At 49.2% G+C, this 20,068-nt stretch overlaps 1 protein-coding gene across 1 annotated transcript in view; it reads right to left on the bottom strand.

Annotated features, from left to right (window-relative positions):
• LOC131911091 (polycystin-1-like protein 2) overlaps nucleotides 1–20,068 on the bottom strand; it is an 87,543-nt gene that overhangs the window by 14,462 nt on the left and 53,013 nt on the right. Inside the window, exons 26-34 of the mRNA XM_059263053.1 lie at nucleotides 17,895–18,094; nucleotides 16,675–16,880; nucleotides 14,188–14,404; nucleotides 11,930–12,158; nucleotides 9,053–9,257; nucleotides 7,449–7,542; nucleotides 5,287–5,424; nucleotides 2,921–3,106; nucleotides 624–951 (exon numbers count right to left, since the gene is read on the bottom strand). Of these exons, the coding sequence (XP_059119036.1) occupies nucleotides 624–951; nucleotides 2,921–3,106; nucleotides 5,287–5,424; nucleotides 7,449–7,542; nucleotides 9,053–9,257; nucleotides 11,930–12,158; nucleotides 14,188–14,404; nucleotides 16,675–16,880; nucleotides 17,895–18,094 (1,803 nt within the window). The remainder of the gene's footprint in view (nucleotides 1–623; nucleotides 952–2,920; nucleotides 3,107–5,286; nucleotides 5,425–7,448; nucleotides 7,543–9,052; nucleotides 9,258–11,929; nucleotides 12,159–14,187; nucleotides 14,405–16,674; nucleotides 16,881–17,894; nucleotides 18,095–20,068) is intronic.

Genomic DNA, 20,068 nt, shown 5'->3' with positions numbered 1-20,068 from the left:
CAAAGGGGGTCCCCAGTCAACATTGTAGCATATTGTGAATACAGACTGTGAGGCTCTGGGTCACATGTATCAGAAAAGCTGGGTCAGGGCTCAGGAATGTGTGCTTGGATGTGCCCCTTCCAGGAATGCTTTTTTAAGTCAAAGAGCACCATGTTAGAGGAACCTCGTGAAACACTGGGTCTCAGGCAGTGGCTGCAGCTGTGGAGATCCTCTGGGATGTCACCTTAGGTGGGACCAGGTCCCAGAGAACTCAGCCTGCTGTGATAAAAAGATTAATGTGTCCTGGGGTGGAAGAGGGAACTGAGTTCAAATCCTAACTACCTCTTGGGCAAGATAATTTCTTCAGACCTTGGTCTCCTCATTCACAGTGGTGGTAAACATCAATGCCTCCACACAGAGAAAATGAAATTATGTGTGTGCACAGTAATAATAGCTGCAGAGGGCCTTTCCCTTCAAGCCTAGAGATGCACAGTTTTTAGAGGCCTGAAAATACTACCTAAATGATTCATATTTGCCTGTCCCCTCCCACAGTGGCATGAATGAACTTGGCCCTGCCTTGTTTTGAAGGCTGCACTCTGGCAAACAGCTTCACTGAGCTAGAAAAGAATCAAGTCCATTCTTACCTTGAGGCACTTTGGCGATCAGCTCCCAAGGTGACCACATAGCCTCCTCCCCCGTACATGGTAAGTTTGCCCCACATGGGATAACCCTGGCGTTGGCTCTGGCTCTGGTATTGCCACACCCGAGGGAAGCCATTGCTGTTATTGTGGGCAGAGGCGTTCCAGCCTTCTCCATAGTTCGCCAGGTCTTCAACATCCAGGGAGTACGGTGCATGGCATCCATCAAAAGAAGCCCGTAGCTGCTGGGCAACAGGGCAAGAGCCTTCCCGGACCCTCACTTGGCGAATGTGGGCACTGCCAACCAACTTGGAGTTCCCATCAGTGACGAAGCCTAGAGATGAGAACCAGGAGGGCAAGTGTGGCACCTGAAAGCATCCTAACACATCCCATGCTTCCCGACCCAGATGTGAATATGATCATAGGTAGACCCGTTAGAGACATAGCACAGCAGCTCATGCCCAACAGCAGGCTGCTTTGTTAGAACATGGGCCTGCCCCTTTAAGACCCTGGTCACTCTAGAGAGGCCAGAGCCTACAGCCTCAAGGGATTAGGCCACATCTCCATGCAGCTCTCTCTCTGGAACAGAATTGAGAAGTTATTCTGTGCTGTGGCTTATGGTCCTAACCAGTACTTGGCTCCTCCATGCTCTTTGTCCTGCGTGCTATTCTGAACTAAATCACATTACACAAAACTTCCCACTCCCTAACACCTTATAAAAGTCTGATATGCCCTATGTTCTGGGGCTTGCCCTGCAGATTTCTGAGAAGACTCCTCAGGGGGACTGCTCCAGATTCTCTCTGAAGGCACTTCTCTGGTCTGCTCCTTGGCCCCCGCCATCCCTCTCATGGTGTCCCTCACCCAGCTCTCTCTCCCTCTCCCTCTCCCCCTCCCCCTCCCCCTCCCCCTCCCCCTCCCCCTCCCCCTCTCCCTCTCCCTCTCCCTCTCTCCCTCTCTCTCTCTTCCTCTCCCTCTCTCCCTCTCCCTCTCTCTCTCTCCCTCTCTCTCTCCCTCTCCCCCTCTCTCCTTCTCTCTCTCTCTCTCTCTCTCTCTCTCTCTCTCTCTCTCTCTCTCCCTCTCCCTCTCCCTCTCCCTCTCCCTCTCCCTCTCCCTCTCCCTCTCCGTCTCCCTCTCTCTCTCTCCTCTCCCTCTCTCTCTCTCTCTCTCCCTCTTCCTCTCTCCATGGTCTCTCTATGTAGCCCTGGCTGTCCTGAACTGAAACTCACTCCGTAGACAGGACTGGCCTCGAACTCACAGAGATCCACCTGCCCCTGCCCATAAGTGCTGGGATTAAAGGCATGTGCCACCACCTCCCGGCTTCATTCTCCTTCCTAATGAAGCTGCTCTCCAGGTTTTAAAAGGAAGTCCTCCTTCCCTTTAAGGCCCTCGTCATGCTTGGCTCTCCCATACATCGTACCATTACCGTCTAATATTCTCCCCCTATCTTGGGGCCAATCATGGTCTTGAGGCCCATTCTCTGAATGAACCTCATTGCTGAAGGGTGAATATGTGTCAGCTTCCTTTCCTGGACCAACCACTGCCACACTATCATGAATGTATTTAGTACATCCATCCTTACCTCACCACTTCTCCATCTTGGACAGACTCCATGCTGTACATAAATTCTCTCTGGGGACTGTACCCCACCACTCTGTCAGTCTGAACACCATCTGTGTCCTTCTCCCCAATCCTCACTCTCAAGCAGCCACCACACCCCAACAACACCGTGTCTTCCTCTCCCCTCTCAGTATCCCTGCCTCAGTCCCCATCAGATCTCTCTAGCATCCTGTCTCCAATACCCTTCACTCCAACCTCCCCACACTTCCAGAGTGAGGCTTCCTTGTGTAGACTCCTCCATGGTGCCTCTTCTCCAGGAGGATAAATGTGATCTTTAGAGCTCCGTCATAGCCTTGTCTCCCTGTCTCTTTCTTCACACAACTTCACAGCAGTCCTTCACTCAGATACCCCATAGTGGTCACTCCGAGTGTTTTACAGTGGCATGGACTTGGCAGTCCCATGGTGTGCTGGCTTGGCTAGTCTCACGTCCTTTCTCCTGCCTGTACACTGTGTTTTCCTAGGGAGTTTATGTTTCCTACCTCCCATGCAAGATGCTCGTCAGTTCACATCAGCCTCCTTTCTGATAGCTTGTCAAAGCGTGCGGTCATGCGGCTATCATGTTTTTATGCTCTCAGCGACTTGTAACTGTTCCCACACACTTGCATGCACACACTTCCCACACTTCTTTCCCACACACTTGCATGCACAAAGGGGCCCGACACACTGCCTCATGGCGTGGGGACTACCTGGGTGATGACCATATAGGTTCTTCACAAGAGTGGTGTTGGCCCATTCGAAAAACTCTCTGAAACCCAGCACAGCTGAGAAGCCTTGAGTGAAGCTGTGCTCCAGATGTCTGTTGAAGTGGTAAGCACTGGGGTCCCTTTGCCCATAGGCCACGAGCAGCAGCATCCACAGGAAGCCCAGGTAAGCTGGAAAGGATGCACAGCCTGGTCAGGCAGGTCCTTGACTCCCACCGAGTTCAAGGAGGAAAAGGAACACACATAGCTCAGAGCTGTGGTGGGCTTGCAGCCCAGCCCCTGACATTCTGGCAACAGGAACAGCAGAGAGGAGGGAGGTGCACAGACTGGGAGGGAGGTCTGGCCACTTCCTCTCCACGTGCCCTTCATGAATGGTTCGACCTCTCTGTGGATGATTCCTCATCATTCAGATAATAATTTTTAAAACCTGGGGTTGTGGTGGGGAGATCAGCTAATGTTTATAAAGCATTTAGAACAAGACCCAACCAGGGAGTCACGCTCTGTGTTTCTTTTGAGACAGGGTGTCTCATGTCCCAGGCTGGCATTGAACCTGCTACATAGATGAGACTGGGTAGGAATTCCTGACCCTCCCAGTGTTGGGATTATAGAGTTGATCTGCTGTGCTTGACTTTCTTTTTAAAAACTTTTATTATTCGTGTGTGTGTGTGTGTGTGTGTGTGTGTGAGAGAGAGAGAGAGAGAGAGAGAGAGAGAGAGAGAGAGAGAGAGAGAACATGCATGGGCCATGGCATGTGTGTAGGTCAGAAGATAGCACGAGGGAGTCCATTCCCTCCTTCTACCATGGATTTTAGAGAGTGAACTTGACCAATTGCTAGACTCACTCTCATGCTGGGGATTGTCTGCAAAGCGTGTGCTCTGCAAGGCGTGTGCTTGCTGGGCGAGGACTCTACCACTGAACTAAACCCCTGAACTGTTAGGCTTCCTTTTCACTTTCTTCATGTGTGTGCCATGTATGCACATATGTATGAGTGCACCAGAGGATGATGTCATGTGTCCTGCTCTATCACTCTCCGCCTATTCCCTTGAGACAGCGCCTGGCACTGAACCCATAGCTAGGCTGGCAGCTAACAAGCCCTAGTGCCTCCCATCGCACCAGGGTTACAGGTACATGCAACCACATCTGGATTTTTATGTGGGTGCTGGGAATCCGAACTCAGGGCCCCATGCTTGCAAAGTAGAGCCCTCTCCAGACCCCTATTCATGTTTTTAAGACAGAATTGTCAAAACTGGGCACCTGTCCTGTTGGAAACAATGCAGTTTTGGAGCAGACAGATATGGTCCCTGTGCTCATGGCATTCACCCGCTTACTGGAGACTGGTTGGGAGTATTGGAAGGATAGAAGGGCCCCTTTATATAAAAAGATTTAGATTAGAAGTCACACATAGCTGGGTGGTGGTGGTGCACGCCATTAATCCCAGCACTCAGGAGGCAGAAGCAGGCAGATCTCTGTGAGTTTGAGGCCAGCCTGGCCTACAGAACAAGTTCTAGGACAGGCTCCAAAGCTACAGAGAAACACTGTCTCAAAAAAAAAAAAAAAAGTCACACATAACAATCCAACCAGGGGTGCAGATTCCTGCTGAACCAGAACTTCCAGGCATGGGCTTGGGATCTGCACCATGAGGCACCACCACCACCGAGTCCCATGGTGGGCCTGGATAGACACCAATGATGATAATGCATAGGATAACGTGTGTGTGTGTGTGTGTGTGTGTGTGTGTGTGTGTGTGTGTGTTCCCATTCTCCCCAAGGTTTCCGGCAGAACTGAACCATTGACTCTATTTCATGGCTTCCCCACCCCCACCCCACCCACTGCCACTTTCCTCCCACCTCTCTCCCCGGGATCACCTTACTAGTGACATATGTCCACCCAGACCTGCTTTGGGGGGAATCAGGCAGACAAACACCAGGGTTTGAGAGCCCCTGGCTTGGGCAATGGGGGATGGAGTCCTCTCTAAAGACATGATACTGAACTAAGAGTTAAAGACTAGGAAGAATCAGCCAGAAGGAAAGGTGGTGGTGGTGGTGGGGAAATGGACATATTCCAGGCCAGCTGGGATGATGGAACAGATCAAAAGGCCCAGGCACAGCCGAGGCACAGGATCCCAGGAGCCACAGAAACCAGTACTGAACTCAGGGCACTGGGAGCCAGGAGAGGGGAGTCAAAGGGTAGACCACAGGAGGGAGCTCAGACTTCATCCCAAGAGCTTGAGGGATTTCAGGCAAAAGGGAGAAGAGAAACTGTGGCCTAGAAGCAGCAGAGGGCTCATCAAAAGACAGTCAGTGTGTCTGCTCCAGGATGTGCTGAGGGCCCAGGTACGGGGAGCTGCCCACCCAGGATTTCTCTGATGAGAGCGAACGCTTTCTGCTCCTTGAGGCGAGTGGTTTTCATCTTTTCGACGGTAGCAGTGAGAGGAGGCTGGTAGGCATTCTTGCTGCTGCGTCTTCGAGTTCGGAACAAAGCATAGGGGCCTGTGGACACAGGACACAGAGCAGTCCCCCTCATGACAGGGAAGCCACGTATTGCCGTTCTGATAGGTATACTACAGCCCATCTGTCTTTTGTGTTCATGCCCTCCTGCCTACCCTCCCCAGCTTCTGTCGTCTACCTCCCTGCTGGTCTCCACATTTCCACTTACGACCTCACACCTGTGTCTCCAGGAGCAACACCAGTGACCTCTGTAAAATGACAAGGCAGATAGGCCCACTCTCCTGTTTTAAATCTCCAGACATCCCAGCATTGCTCCAGAACCTCCCAGTCTTGCATGCCCTGCTCCCCAACCCTCTCCACCCTCTCCATGAGCCAATTCCTTCAACACAACTTCCTGAGCTCCTGCCATACCGTTAGTAATCGCTACAGAATGAGCAGTTCTGTCCACCTCAAGGCCTTTGCAGGCATCTAGGGCTTAAGTCTTTCCTCCCCATACCCTCAAGGGATGGCTGGGGAAGCCCGAGGGTCTTATTTCTCTCTAGCCCTGTCCTCATCAGGCTTCCTTAGATGGTTGTTTATGCATTAACATGCTTCCCACATGGTCTATGCCTGCCGGGACTGTGACCTATTCCATTCAGCCAGTACCACTTGCCCAGGGATGTGCTTGGGCTCATGGACAGACTTAAAATGAACAAAGGAGACCTTCGGGGGGATGAAATGTTTTAAATCTCAATCATAATGATGATGATTACATAACCCTCTAAATTTACTAGATTCACTGAATTACATCCAACAGTGAGTGAATTCTATGTCAATTATGTTCTGAAGCTATCGCTGCCTGAGACACAGCCAGCTCTCCTTGAAGACTCACCCAATGAATGATGGAGTGAGTATCTGGTGGGTCTGGAAGCTGGTATCTCTTCAGAGAAAAATTACTCTTTTGTTGAGAAAGGACTTTTTTTTTGTTGAGAAATGGGCTTTTTTTTGGAAGTGCAAAGACAAAATTTTAGCCTAGAGTGGAAGATTACAAGTCTGGGGCAGGGTGAACCTCTTCACGCTCATGAGTGCACTAGCTCCTGATTTATCTTCCCTGAGGCCAAGGTCAGTTATTGATTCTGTTTTGTTTGCTCATCTGTCTGAGAAAAGCTCTTCTCAAGGTCCTTTGAGAGTTTCACTGGGAAGAGGGCACTAACCAGGGGCCTCTCAGACCAGGGTTCAGCATAGCTGTTTCCATAAATCTTTATTTACCAAAACCAACAGGGACAGTTGGGCCCCTTGGTTATAGACTGCAGACATTTTGTTCCAGGAGTCTGATTTACAGCCACTTTCTGCAGCCTGCCGGTGAGCTGACAGAATGTTTTGTTTTCACTGGAAATCTCAGGGACCCACATCTTGGTAAAGACTGTGGTTTGGGGCTGAGGATGTAGCTCCTTTGTTTGAGTGCCTGCCTAACGTGTGCTTGCCCTGGGTTCTGTGCCAGCACCACATACTAGCTTGGTGGCACATGCCTAGAGGTGGCAGTGCGGGGAGGTAGGGGATCTAAAGTACAAAGTCATTTTCAGTAACATACCAATTCCAAGGCCAGTCCAGGCTATGTGTGGTTCTATCTCTAGAAAGAATAATACAGCCTGCCTGATCCCCAAGGGCACACCCCTGGCTAAAGGGTCCCACCTGGTCCCCAAGGGCACACCCCTGGCTAAAAGGTCCTGCCTGATCCCCAAGGGCACACCCCTGGCTAAAAGGTCCTGCCTGATCCCCAAGGGCATACCGCTGGCTAAAGGGTCCTGCCTGGTCCCCAAGGGCACGCCGCTGGCTAATGGGTTGTGCTGAGTTATCAGAAAGAAAGGATGGAAGGGAAGGACTAAGACTGCTCAGGGACTAGTCAGGGTGTTTCTTGTCTGGCTAGTTTGGGATAGCTGATAAATCCTGTGTGGAGGCTGGTGGGGGATAAGTTCTGGGGAGTGCCCAAGGCCCAGGACACTTTCTAGACGTTCTCTGCAGACCTACTCAGCCTTGCCAGACCACTGGGTGGTCCGGCCCGTCTCTACACACCAGGGTCCTATTACCTGGACCAGACAGATGTCCTGGCAACGAGGGCAAAGTCTCTTCATCATCCTCTCTCTTCAAGACCAGCGCAAAGAAAGCAGCGAAGCCCAGGACCTGGAAATCACCCTGTGTGAGCCCCAACCTGCAGAGATTTCTCAAGCCTGAGAGATAGGGACTGAGTGATAAGCAGTCAGGTGGGAACCAGCCATCCCCACAGAGGGAGGTCTTTATGAGGAAGGAGGGCTACCACCTGTCAGAAAGGCTGACACATCTCTAAACTTCCCAGAACTTCCCACTTGCTGCCCAGCTGCCCTGAACATCTCTCACTTCTAACCCTGAAGAATTACTGCCTCCACCTCACCCCATCCCTGTACCCCTGCATCAGCTGACACAGCCTGCCACATCTGCGTCTGCTATGTCCAAGCAAAAGCGATCCTGTGGTTCAGTTAGGAACACTCAGGACACACCCCGCTCTTACTAGTCTTCTAGCCTTGGCTAGTGGAATTGTCACGAGGCTTTTGAATCTTGTCAGAAAGACCATTCAGGACTGCGGATGTAGCTCAGGAGGCAGAGAGGCCTAGCCTGCACAGAGCCCTGATTTGACCTCCAGCATTCTACATCAACAGAACAGGATGGCACATACCCAGAATCCCAGCATTAGGGAGGTGGAGCGGGCAAATCAGAAGTTCGAGGCCACCCTCAGCTGAATAGTTTGTGACCACCTTGGGCTACAGGACCTTATCTATAAATAAATACATACATATAATTCAGGGTAGAGCAAAAGTCAAAGGGTAGATGGGGGAGGGGTTTGAGATGTCCTACAGGAGTAAAGATGCCAGTAACTGGTTATGACAGTAGTGCATATCTGTAGTTTCAGCACTTGGGTAGCTGAGGCAGGAGGACTGCCATCAATTCAAAGTGAGCCTGGACTACATACTGAGTCCCAGGCTAGCTAGGGCTGCATGGGAAGACCCTGTTGCAAAACTAAGTAACCAAACATTATAGAGTCCCTTAATGGTCACTCTCCTCTTACAGTCCCCTGGTTCCCTGATGACTGCCAACTGCCAGACCCTTCCAGAGGCAGATCTGTCCCTGCTCCCCGCTAGGTCCAAGTCTAATATGCCACCACATAACTTATATCTCAGGAAAAGGAGCAAGCGTCTGAAGGGCACACCCTCTACATTGCAGTCCTCTCTCAGAATCAGAAGCATCTGAGGATTGAGATACACACACATATGGGTTATGGAGAGATGCCCGTGATCTTTTTGGTGGAAGTGCTGGAGGTAGGACCCAGGACCTTGCGCATGCTGTGCAAGCTCTCTACTTCTGAGCGACATCCCCAGCTGTATGACTTCTCACCTGTAAATTTTCCCACAATGCTCAGGGTGATGGTGATGATGAAGTATTAGCTCCCCAGTACAGCCCTGCACTAAGGGATAAGTCCTTTGGGCTATTAGATAGTATCTCCATTATCCTGCTCTGGGGCCAGCACAGAGGTAGCATCTCATGTGTTTGTTAAGTGAATAAAAGACATAATAGCCATGCTTGAAAATGAACTGCTCACAAGAGGGTAAAGGCAGATAAGAAGGACACGGGCAGCCACTTTGAAGGGGGGTGTTCTGACCTTCAGGGGCTGGGTGATGAACACGCTCTCCACAAAGGACACAGCCATGGACATGAGCCACCTGAGAGAGCTGGCCCTTCCGTAGTGCAGGCCGTAGAGCATAGTGAAGAAGGCCGCCACCCCGCTGGTGGTCGCCACCAGGAGCCAGCCCACCAGGACACACCACCAGGGCAGGCCACGAGCGGACTTGCTGGCCCGAGGAGTGCTGCAAAAGAGAGAGTGATACAGTCAGGGTGGCACCCAAAGACCCACGTTCAAATCCCACTCTGCCCTCATCCTCCAAATGACCTCGGGCTTAACCTCGGACAATCTTTCTCCTCTGTGGCTTGTGCCTGTCTGGAAGAGCAGTTCTTTAGGCTGCCCTTTGTCCAGTGCTGGCTAGGGGGCTGTCCCTAACAGCAAGCCTAGAAGGCTAGTTCTATGTCATGAAAAAAATCTTTTCTTATGAAAAAAAGTTTCATCATACAAAAGTCACCAAGCCAACAACCCCTCCAGGCACCCATCAGCTGGTTTCAACAACTGTCCGTGTCTTGTCTGGCGTATTCCATCAGTTCCACACCCTCCTTTTCCCTTTTGGAGGAAGGATATTAAAAACACATTCTGGATATAATCTAAAATCACCCCAGATTACCTCAGAATGCATCTCAAGAAGGGTCATTTTCTGACTAAATTATCATACTATTGTTCCACCTAAGAATTTTTGTTGTTGACCACCAAAAACTATGTGTGTGTGAGCTATGGAAAGACAGCCCATGGGCTTCTGGCATCCTAGGTGAATCTGTTACCACTGAGCTATATCCAACACACACACACACACACACACACACACACACACACACACACACACACTGAGAAAAGGTCTCACTAAATTGCCCAGGATCAGGCTGGAGAGATGGCTCAGTGGTTAAAACCACTTCCCGGCTCTAGCAGCAGAGTTTTTCAGATCTGAGCAGCTACACCAGGTGCCTCACAAACACTTGTAACTCCAGCTCTAAAGGATCCAACACTCTGCTCTAGCCTCTGGGCATTCATAAAAACACAAACACATATATAAATAAAACAAAATAAATCTATAAAAAAAGAATATCGGAACAAATTGAAAAGGAACGCAGGGCCAGATGTGGTAGATCCCAGGACTCAGGAGGCAGAGGCAGGTGCAGCATCTCTGTAAGTTTGAGGCCAGCCTTGTCTACATAGTGAGTTCTAGAACACCCAGGGCCATAGAGAGAGACCCTGTCTCAAAACAACGGAAACAACAACAACAACAACAACAACAACAACAACAAAAAAACCCAGGAATTTAGGTGCTGGAGATATGGCTCAGTGGTTAAGGAGACTGGCTATTCTTCCAGAGGACCTGGGTTCTATACAGCACCTAAATGATGGCTTACAACTGACTATGACTCCCAACGCCCTCTTCTGGCTGCTGTAGGCACATATATTGGGGGCACAGACACTAAGTACAGGCAAAACAAAACAAAACAAAAAACCCACTGGCTAGTTTTATGTCAACTTGACACAAGCTAGAGTCGTCAGAGGAGGGAGCCTCACCTGAGAAAATGCCTCCATAAGACTGAGCTGTAGCAAACCTGTAGGACATTTTCTTAATTAGTGATGATGGGGGAGGGCCCAGCCCATTGTGGGTGGTGCCATCCCTGGACTGGTGGTCCTGGGTTCTATAAGAAAGCAGGCTGAGCAAGCCATGAGGAGCAAGCCAGTAAGCAGGTCCCCTCCATGGCTTCTGCATCAGCTCCTGCCTCCAGGTTCCTGCCCTGAGTTCCTGTCCTGACTTCCTTCCGTGATGAACAGCAAAGTGGAAGTGTAAGCCAATAAACCCTTTCCTTCCCAGTTTGCTTTTGGTCACGGTGTTTTGTCACAGCACTAGTAACCCTGATTAGGACACTCAGGTGTCGGCCTTGAATTTACTACGTAGCTCAAGCTGGCTTTGCATCTTCCTGCTTCAGCCTCCCTAGTATTTGGGATTATAGGATTGTATATCAGGCCTGGCACACTGACTGCTGTCATCAAATAACCTGTCTTCAAGTTTACTGATTATTTTTGTTTGGTGTTCAAGGCAGGGTTTCACTGTGTAGCCCTGGCTGTCCTGGAACTAGCTCTGTAGACCAGGCTAGCCTTAAACTCACAAAGATCTGCCTGCCTCTGCGTCCCGAGTGCTGGGATGAAAGGTGTGTACCACCACCACCTGACTTTACTGATTATTATTATTATTATTATTTTTTTTTTTTTTTGGTTTTTCGAGACAGGGTTTCTCTGTGTAGCTTTGTGCCTTTTCCTGGGACTCACTTGGTAGCCCAGGCTGGCCTCGAACTCACAGAGATCCGCCTGGCTCTGCCTCCCGAGTGCTGGGATTAAAGGCGTGCACCACCACCGCCCGGCCCGACTTTACTGATTATTAAAAAAGAAAAGAAAAAAAGAAAAGAAAACTTGCAGAGAAATTCCCTGGCATGCACAAGGATGAGATTCAACCCCCAATACCGCAACAAACAAACAAACAAAAATCAAATAAATAAAAGAAAATATCCTTTAAGTTTGAACTAGGAGCTATGCATTTCAATCAGATAATGCAACTGAGGCTCTGAAAGACCGAGGCTCTGCTCCAACATTGCAGACTGGGGAACAACTGACGTGAATATGATCATGAACTGCAAAGTTGTGTGCAAAGGGCTGAGTATCTTCCAGCAAGTAGCCCTGTCCCATCAACCCCTGCTGGCTTTGAGGGTACCCAAGGGAGTCCTGAGTCCCTCCTGCTTGTATGGTCTGAGTGGACAGCTTTCCAAGGCTGGTGAAGGTGCCCCAGCCGGTAGCCCCAGGCAGAAGAAGGCAGGCGTCCATTCAGCACCCTGGGAAGTAGATTACCTGGCATATGCTATTGCTGGGGTGCCAGGCTGTCCCCAGAGGTGGCCCTTCAGGACACGCAGCTGCTTGAGGGCCTGGGCATGACTATGGTGATGCAGGAAGCCTTGGGGCCCCACCAGCCGCAGCTCCCTGTCCACATGCTCCAGTTGAAGGTAGAGACACTGCCTGGAGATGCTGTCCTTCCAAAGCCCACTCACTGCCAGCTTGGGCTTGGGGTGCCATGTGCTCTCTGGGGGACAAAGGGGAAGGTGACCAGATAGTGGTGAGTGACAACGAACCAGCTATAATAAAAACAACAAGGGCAGCAGTTTTGAGCTCACCTGCTGCACGCCAGGTGCACTGGGGCTGGGCTCAAAGAGCCAGCTAGGGGATTTTGGCTTTTTATCAGGGACAGTTTGAAAAAGCCCTTGCTTACAAAGAGAAGAGCGCACTTTCCCATGCGCCCTGCTTCAGCAGTGACTGCAAGTGACCTTTAAATTACATCCGTTTACCCCCCCCCTCTCTCCCTCTCCCCTCTCTCTTTCTCTCTCAGAGTGGACTGTGAGTCCCCTCAATTAAATGTTTTCCTTATAAGAGTTGCCATGGTCATGGTGTCTCTTCACAGTAATAAAAGCCCTAACAAAGACACTCCTCCACCATGTGGGTCCTGAGGATTGAACTCAGGTTGTCAGGCTTGGTGGCAAGCCTCTTTAACCACTGAGCCATGTTACTGGCTCCCCATCTGGATTCTTTGCCTTCTATGTGGTTAGACTTAAATTTAAGTCCAGTTTTGCCCAGTGCCAAAGATGGGGTAAGTCTCGGTCTTCTGTTCTCACATTTTTAAAAACATTTATTTTTATTGTTTTTTACTCATATATGTGAGTGTGTGTTTGTCACAAGTGTGTGAGTGCTATAGAGGCCAGAAGAGGTATTGGCCCCCACGGAACTAGAGTTACAGGCAGCTGTGACATGGGTTCTGGGAACAGTATTTGGGTCCAAGAAAAGCAGACACTCATCCACTGAGCAATCCCATCAGCCTTGCTTTCACTTTTTTTTTTTTTATTATTAAAATGAAACCTGTCAAATGGACCATGTGTGATGGTGCTTGCACGCCTGTAATAACAATTCCAGGTCAGCCTGAGCTACGGAGTGAGACCTGTCTCACAAAACAAACACCATTTCAAACATCCAGAAGAGAGAAAGATTTGGAGCGGCGTGCCCTGTCTCCAGGCTTTCATGTGGCCTTTCCACATGCGTTTACTGTCTGAAATGCCCAGGCTGGCCTGGAACTCAGCATCCTCCTGCATCAGCCTCCTGAGTCCTGGGGTTATAGGCTTGTACCACCACATCAGGCGACTTGGCAGCACCGTCAGCAGCTCAGACCATTTCATGACGTAAATGATTGCATTTCTGCCTCAGATGAAGGCTTCAAAAGGCTGCACGAGCCATGCTGGGCAGTGGTGGTGCATGCTTTAATCCCAGCACGGGGTTGGAAGAGGCAGACAGATCTCCACGTTCAAGGCCAGCCTGGTCTGCAGAGTGAGTTCCAGGCTAGCCAAGGCTACACAGAGAAACACTTTCAGGGGGGGGGGGGGCGGCGCTGCACATTAACATCAAAATAAAAATACATAAATAAAAAGCTGTAATAACATGAGTTTTGTTAAGATGCTTAACAATAATCCCATCCAATGGTCATTTTCCCTGATTATATTAGGAACTGATCTCCTCCTCTTCCTTCTCCTCTTTTATTTTTTTGGGTTTTTGAGACAGGATTTCTCTGTGTAACAGCTCTGACTGTCCCAGAATTCCCTTCGTAGACCAGGCTGTCCTTGAACTCACAGAGCTCTGCCTGCCTCTGCCTCCCAAGTATTGGGACTAAAGGCGTGCACCACCATACCAGCCTAAAAATGCTTGACTATCACTTTCTGTTGTTTGTTTTAAATCACAGAAGTAACATATTTATAATAAGGAACAAAACGAGGGTCGGGGAGATGGTTCAGGGGACACAGATCCCTGCTGCCAAGCTTGATGACCCGCGTTTGCTCCCTGTGACCCACATGGTAGAGGGACCAATCACACAAACTGTTCTGACATCAAAGCATGATCTTACCTCCGACAGCAGTAAATGGAATCATTTTGTAAAGGACTGTGAAGCTGTGTGTGCTGGTACACACCTGCAAACCCCGGCATTTGGGAGATGGAGGCAAGGTCCTGATTTCCCGGCTACCGCCCGGTTCCGCAAAACCACTTCCTTTGGCACAGGGCAGAGAAGGACTTACCTTTCAGTTGTACAGACCCATGTGTGGAGGTGAAAGGGTCCTCTCTCTCTTTGGCTTCCTCGCAGAACCCCTGTCCTGTTGTGCCCTCTGGACAGACAAGGTCTCCCATTAAGGCCAGGAGGTAGTTAATGTCCATCTGGTTCAAGGAGTCCCAGCCTGAGGCTGGGGGCGGCACCTTCAGAGCTTTGAACAGTGAGCTGAGGAGACTCCATATACCCTGCAAAAAGCCCAGGGAGGTGAGGGGGCATGAGCAAGGGCGTGTGGCATAGAAGCCAAGAGCATGTGCCCTGAGCTGCATGTGTGATCTGTGTTGAACTATAGCTCTGTGCTGCAAGCTGCAGGAAAATGTAATGGAATTCAGCTACTATCACAAAAGCTACTACTTGGAAAAGTCTTAAGAAGTCTTGGTGATACTTTAGCTTTTGTATATATATTAGCTGCTTCCTACAATGATTTTCTTGTAATGCTATGTGTGCTTCCAAGAACTCCTAACCGTGTTTATCTAAAATACCTATTCAAGCATCCAAGGCCAAACGATCTCCTGAACTAAGGTAACACCCTTGTGGAAACACATGTTCCCTAGGTCAGGCGGATAGCCTTCTTTCTTGTGCGACCTGAGACCCTCCGTTTCTATTACTAACATTATAGACTCCTAACTTCTTACTAACCACTTCTAGGAATGTAGTTTGAGCACACAAATTCCCTTTTTCTGATATACTGACTGATCATGATCATTAGCTCTCAAATTGACCTTCTTCTTTACCACTCCCCTTTTGGGTTGTAAAAGAAAGCCTGGTGGTCACTGCCTGAGGAAAACTTCTCTCTCTCTTTTTTTAATTTTCCAGAGCTGAGGACCAAACCCAAGGCCTTGTGCTTGCTAGGCAAGCACTCTACCACTGAGCTAAATAAATCCCCAACCCCTCTGAGGAAAACTCTTATCTGCCTTTATGACCCTGTAAGAATTCAAGTCTGGTGACCTTGATCTGCCAGAGGATGGCTCTTGTTTGGGTTTTATAACTGAACACCTCAGAGACTTGAAAGGAGGAGAGATGTAAGGAGAGAGAGGAGGATTCTGAAGATAGAAATTGAGGACTAGATGGAGAAGAGAAAAGAGAACAGAAGAACTAGGTGGGTAAGAACTGGAGAGGAACGGACTAGATGGGAAGAACTAGATTGAAGGGCTAGAAGAGAGGACTAGAGGAATGAGATGGAAGATGAGGAAGAGCCAGATGGGGAAGAACAAGATGAAGAAGAAGAAGAAGATGAGAAAGAAGGAGATGGGAGAGGAGCTGATAGGGGAAAGAACTAGATGGATGAGAACCTAGAAGGGACAGAATTAAGATGAGAGAATTAAGATAGAGGGGACAGCAAATAAATATAGAGAGAAATCAGGCAAGAAAGGAGCTAGGCACGAGAACAGAACTGAAGCTGTGTAGAGAGAGAACTGACACAGAATAATAAGGTGTATGGACTAAGGAGTTTTGTGTAAGTAGATTCATTTCATATCATCAAAGATTAAATTATCAGCTGGTTGTAGATTCTTCCTGAACCCTGGGAGGGAACTACTGAGGGGCTGGACCCTGATAGTCCTCGTTAGCTCCACCCTCTGAGGCATGAGGATCTGCAACCACTAAAATATCTCTTCTAGGACTTGAATAGACTCCGTCCAGGCTGCGCTACTCAAATGACTGCACAGCAAGTGTTCTATAGAAGATTATCAAGCGCATGAGTGCAGGGAAAACATGTCTCTTTCGTGAGCTTCTAGCCTGGGGGGGGGGGGACTGCAATACAGCACTACCCTTAGAACCACACTGCTACAGTCTTCAGTTCTTCTGGGCCTGCTCACAACAGAGCACAACAGCTGCCCTGTTGACTCTTACCTTGCCTAGCTGAAGGACGGGTAGGGAGGGTCAACGGGGCTCTCCATTCCCAACCAACCCCATGCAATTCTGGCATAACTGCATATGGTCCTGGGGGGAGAGGCTAGAGGATGCTGGCAAGGAAGGAGGGGAGGGCGCTCCATCTACACAGCCATAAAGAAGCCATAGTTACTGCCGCCTGCTTTAAGGTCACATGCTCCTGTCTGTAACCCCTCACCACTGGTCTATAAATGTGCCTATAATGGACTCATTGCTTTCCCCAGATGAATTTTGATGGCCTCATACTTTGGTTTGCCACTGGAGCCTCAGAGGAGGGCGAATATTGCTTATGTCTCCCCCAGGGAAGGAATTTTAGCAACAGAGTTTCCAGTCGGGAAGTGTATCTTACACACAACAGATGCTCAAAAAGTGTGCCTGTGTGTGAGCACATATCATGTGTGTATGTGATATGCATGTCAGGCTGCATGTTTTCGGCTGGTGAATCCTGGCAACTGTCAGGCAGTCCAGGCTGCCAGGCGCCATGCACCAGCCTCCATTCCTCTACTACCAGCTTTAGAGAGTCCCTCCATTCCTACACAAGCCGAGGCTGAGGACATGCCTCGGTCACTGTTTCAGGTGTCAGACGTCCCTCCTCCATGGGCTGCGGCAAGGGAGTCAGGTTGGGGGGTCCCTGTTCCCGTTTCCCATCCTTCTCCAGGGGGAGCCGAGGCCGGGTATTCCGAAAGATCTGGACAATCAGGAGGTTGATGGGGAACACAAGGATGGAGCTCTCCAGCCCGATCATCACCTCCTGCCAAGTGAACTCAATTTTGCCTGGGGAAGAAGGAGGGAAGGAGAGGTCAAATGGAGACATGCCCAAAGTCCAGTCCCCTCCACCCTCTCAGCAGAAGGCAGCTACACAGTGAAGGACCAACCAAGCACAACTCCTGGGAGGTCACCTGTAAGATGTCTACCCAGCCCCTAAGAGGCCCGTAGCTTACCCGGGATTGTGGGTCAAGCCAGATAGTCCACACCGACAAGGTAGTTTACCAAGAGCCTGGGCCACGTGGCTCAGCTTACTCTGAGGGGCCCAGAAGCTAAGGTCAGCTGTGCAGGTACATGGCCAACCACATCTATTTGGTCCCAATGAAGACTAAATCAAGGGGGCGGAGGAGACAGCACAGTCTGTAAGGTGCCTAGCATGCAAGCATGGGGACCAGAACCCCACGATCCCAAGCACCACTGTAAAAAGCCAGGGGTGGTGGCACCTGCTTGTAATCCCAGTGCTGAGAGGAGGAACAGGAAGATCCCTGGGACATTTTAGCCAGCCAGTGTAGCCCAAGTGGCAAGCTTAAGGCCCCTGTCTGCAAAAATGAGGTGACTGAGCTGGGCAGCGGTGGCGCACACCTTTAATCCCAGCACTCAGGAGGCAGAGCCAGGTGGATCTCTGTAGTTCCAGGCCAGCCTGGTCTACAAAGCGAGATCCAGGACAGGCACCTAAATTACACAGAGAAACCCTGTCTCAGGGAAAAAAAAATGAGGTGACCAGCTCCTGAAGAACAACATCCAAGGCTGAACTCGGATTTCAACGTGCATGGACACGTGTGTGCATGCACATGTGCACACAAGACAAAGACAAGTCAGGCATGGTGGCACACACCTACGATAGTTAGTGAGTGAGTCTGAGACCAGCTTGGTCCACAGGGTAAGACTTTCACTCAGAATATCAAAACAATCAAACAAAACTAAAAAACAAAAAACAAAAACCTCTAGATTCAAGTGGTCTTGCTGGGCCAGTGAGACTGGTACCCAGCAGCCACAGCCATCAGAAGTAATGCTGAGATTTACCCAAGTCCATCTTCTGCTCAGCTGGGTCCTTGGGGACACCCCAGAACATGATGCTGGTCAGCATGGTGCAGAGAAGCAGTGAGAAGCAACAGGACACCCTCTGCACACGTGTGAAGCTGCTCCAGGGAGAGTGACAGAAGACTGAATACCAGATGTGTCCGTCCTGGAAGCCCGTGGAGGTTTTTGTGAAAAACAGGTGGCTGTGGGCGGAGCAGATGAGAGAAGACGGATCGGCATTTAGGGAGACAGGTATGCAGAAGGACTGGTCTCTAAAGAGCAAACCGTGATTCACCTGTAAGACTTAGGATGTTTGGGGGCCAGCAAGCTGGTTCAGTGGGCAAAACTCCTTACCACAACATAACTATGAACCATGTTTTTAAAAAGCCGGAGTAGATGGTTTGTTGCTACTGAGGGGCCCAGTCTCCAGCAGGTCAGAGAAACTGGAGAGGAAATGTGGAGTAGGTGAACTACTGGACAGACAACAGACACACACGGGAACTTTATCTGAGGGCCAAAGCTGAATTCATTTCATTTTTCTCTCGGCTGGTTGTTCTTACTCTGTTCTCTTTCTGTGTTGTTCTCTACCCTGATGTTTTCTTTCTTCTTCCCAGTTCTTCTAGATCTTTCCTGGTGTTCTCCTTTTTGTTTCGTCCCTGATGGTTCCCTTCTGTTTCTTTTCTGATGTTTTCCCTTCTACATCTTTCCTTCTCCTAGCTCTTATTTTCCTCTTATCCCTTTTATACTTCCTAATACAGAGATTTCTATGCAAGAAAAGATTACCTCATAACCACAAGTTACATATTTTCCAAAAACAAAGTGAAATCTTTACATAAGAAGACGTCACATTAAGTACACAAGTTGTATGTTTTCCTTAGCGCCCACAAGTAGTTAAATGGTTTTCTTTGTATTAATTTTCTCATCATAACATCTTCACCCTGCCAGGCAGTGGTGGCGCACACCTTTAATCCCAGCACTCGGAAGGCAGAGCCAGGTGGATCTCTGAGTTCAAAGCCAGCCTGGTGTACAGAGCGAGATCTAGGACAGGCACCAAAACTACACAGAGAAACCCTGTCTCAAAAAAAAAAAAAAAAAAAAAAACAAACAAAAAAACTTCATCACAAAGCGATGATTCTTTATAATTGATTAACAAAGTTTGAGACAAGCTAAATACATTTCAGCCAGTTCCTTTTGTGCTGGCAGGCGGCTGTTTGCGGCTTCTGTGTAGCAGATTTCCATTTTCTACTCTAGAGGAACATTAAACAAGGGGTCAGTTCACCATCTATTTTCCTTTACACACAATAGGATCATTTAGTTTCCTTTCACAACTTTGTTTTTTCAAGGTGCACACTAGGACCTGTGATTAATTCTGTAAGTTACATGACCAAGGAACTCAGGCCAAACCCTGGGTGTAGGGACATAATTGCTCTTTTTGATCATCAGCCTGTTTTTCCACAGGCAGAATTTATGGGTCTATAATACATGAAACTTCCTTGTTATTATTTTCCATCCTCTGCAAATCTCACATCTATTAAAGGAGAAGGTGACTTTTAGCCTGTATTTGCCTTTTTTAGTATCTCTTATTGGGGCAATTGGCAGGATAACCTAAACCATTTCCTTGATTATCTTTACTAACTGTCCTAACTACCTATATCTTTTAGGCTAACTCAGAAAATCCAATTAAGTCACAGATCTAACTAACTAATCACCATTGCTTATAAAAATCATCTTCATTATGATCTTCAAGTAAACTGCCCAGTAAGGAGTGGGATATTCCCAGGAAACAATCACACTGTATTAGATACGGTAGGATCCCTTCACATGGTAATCCCACCATGCCGAATACAGCAGGAACTCCGCAGCAGCAAGCAGGAGGAAGGACAGCAGAAGCAAGGGGGCAGGGGCGCTCTGGAGACAATCCTCCCAGGGCTTGGCTCTCCAGGATGCACCCAGAGTAGCTTTGCTATCCTCTGAGTTGTATCCCATAAATTCCATTGCTGCCTGCAGCTCCTCTGACATGACCACAGACAGTTCGTAACCCCTGCCACTCCTAAGACAGCATGGGAGATGCAGACAGAAGATCTCAAGTAAGCAGCAGAGAGCCTGCCTTAGAAACGAGGGGAGATGGCTCGGTGGTTAAGAGCACCTGCTGCTCTTCCAGAGGTTCTGAGTTCAAT

This window comes from Peromyscus eremicus, chromosome 5 (assembly GCF_949786415.1).
Source record: "Peromyscus eremicus chromosome 5, PerEre_H2_v1, whole genome shotgun sequence".
NCBI lineage: Eukaryota > Metazoa > Chordata > Mammalia > Rodentia > Cricetidae > Peromyscus > Peromyscus eremicus.
Note: the sequence above shows the minus strand (reverse complement) of the source record. Positions and strands in the feature narration are given on the sequence as shown.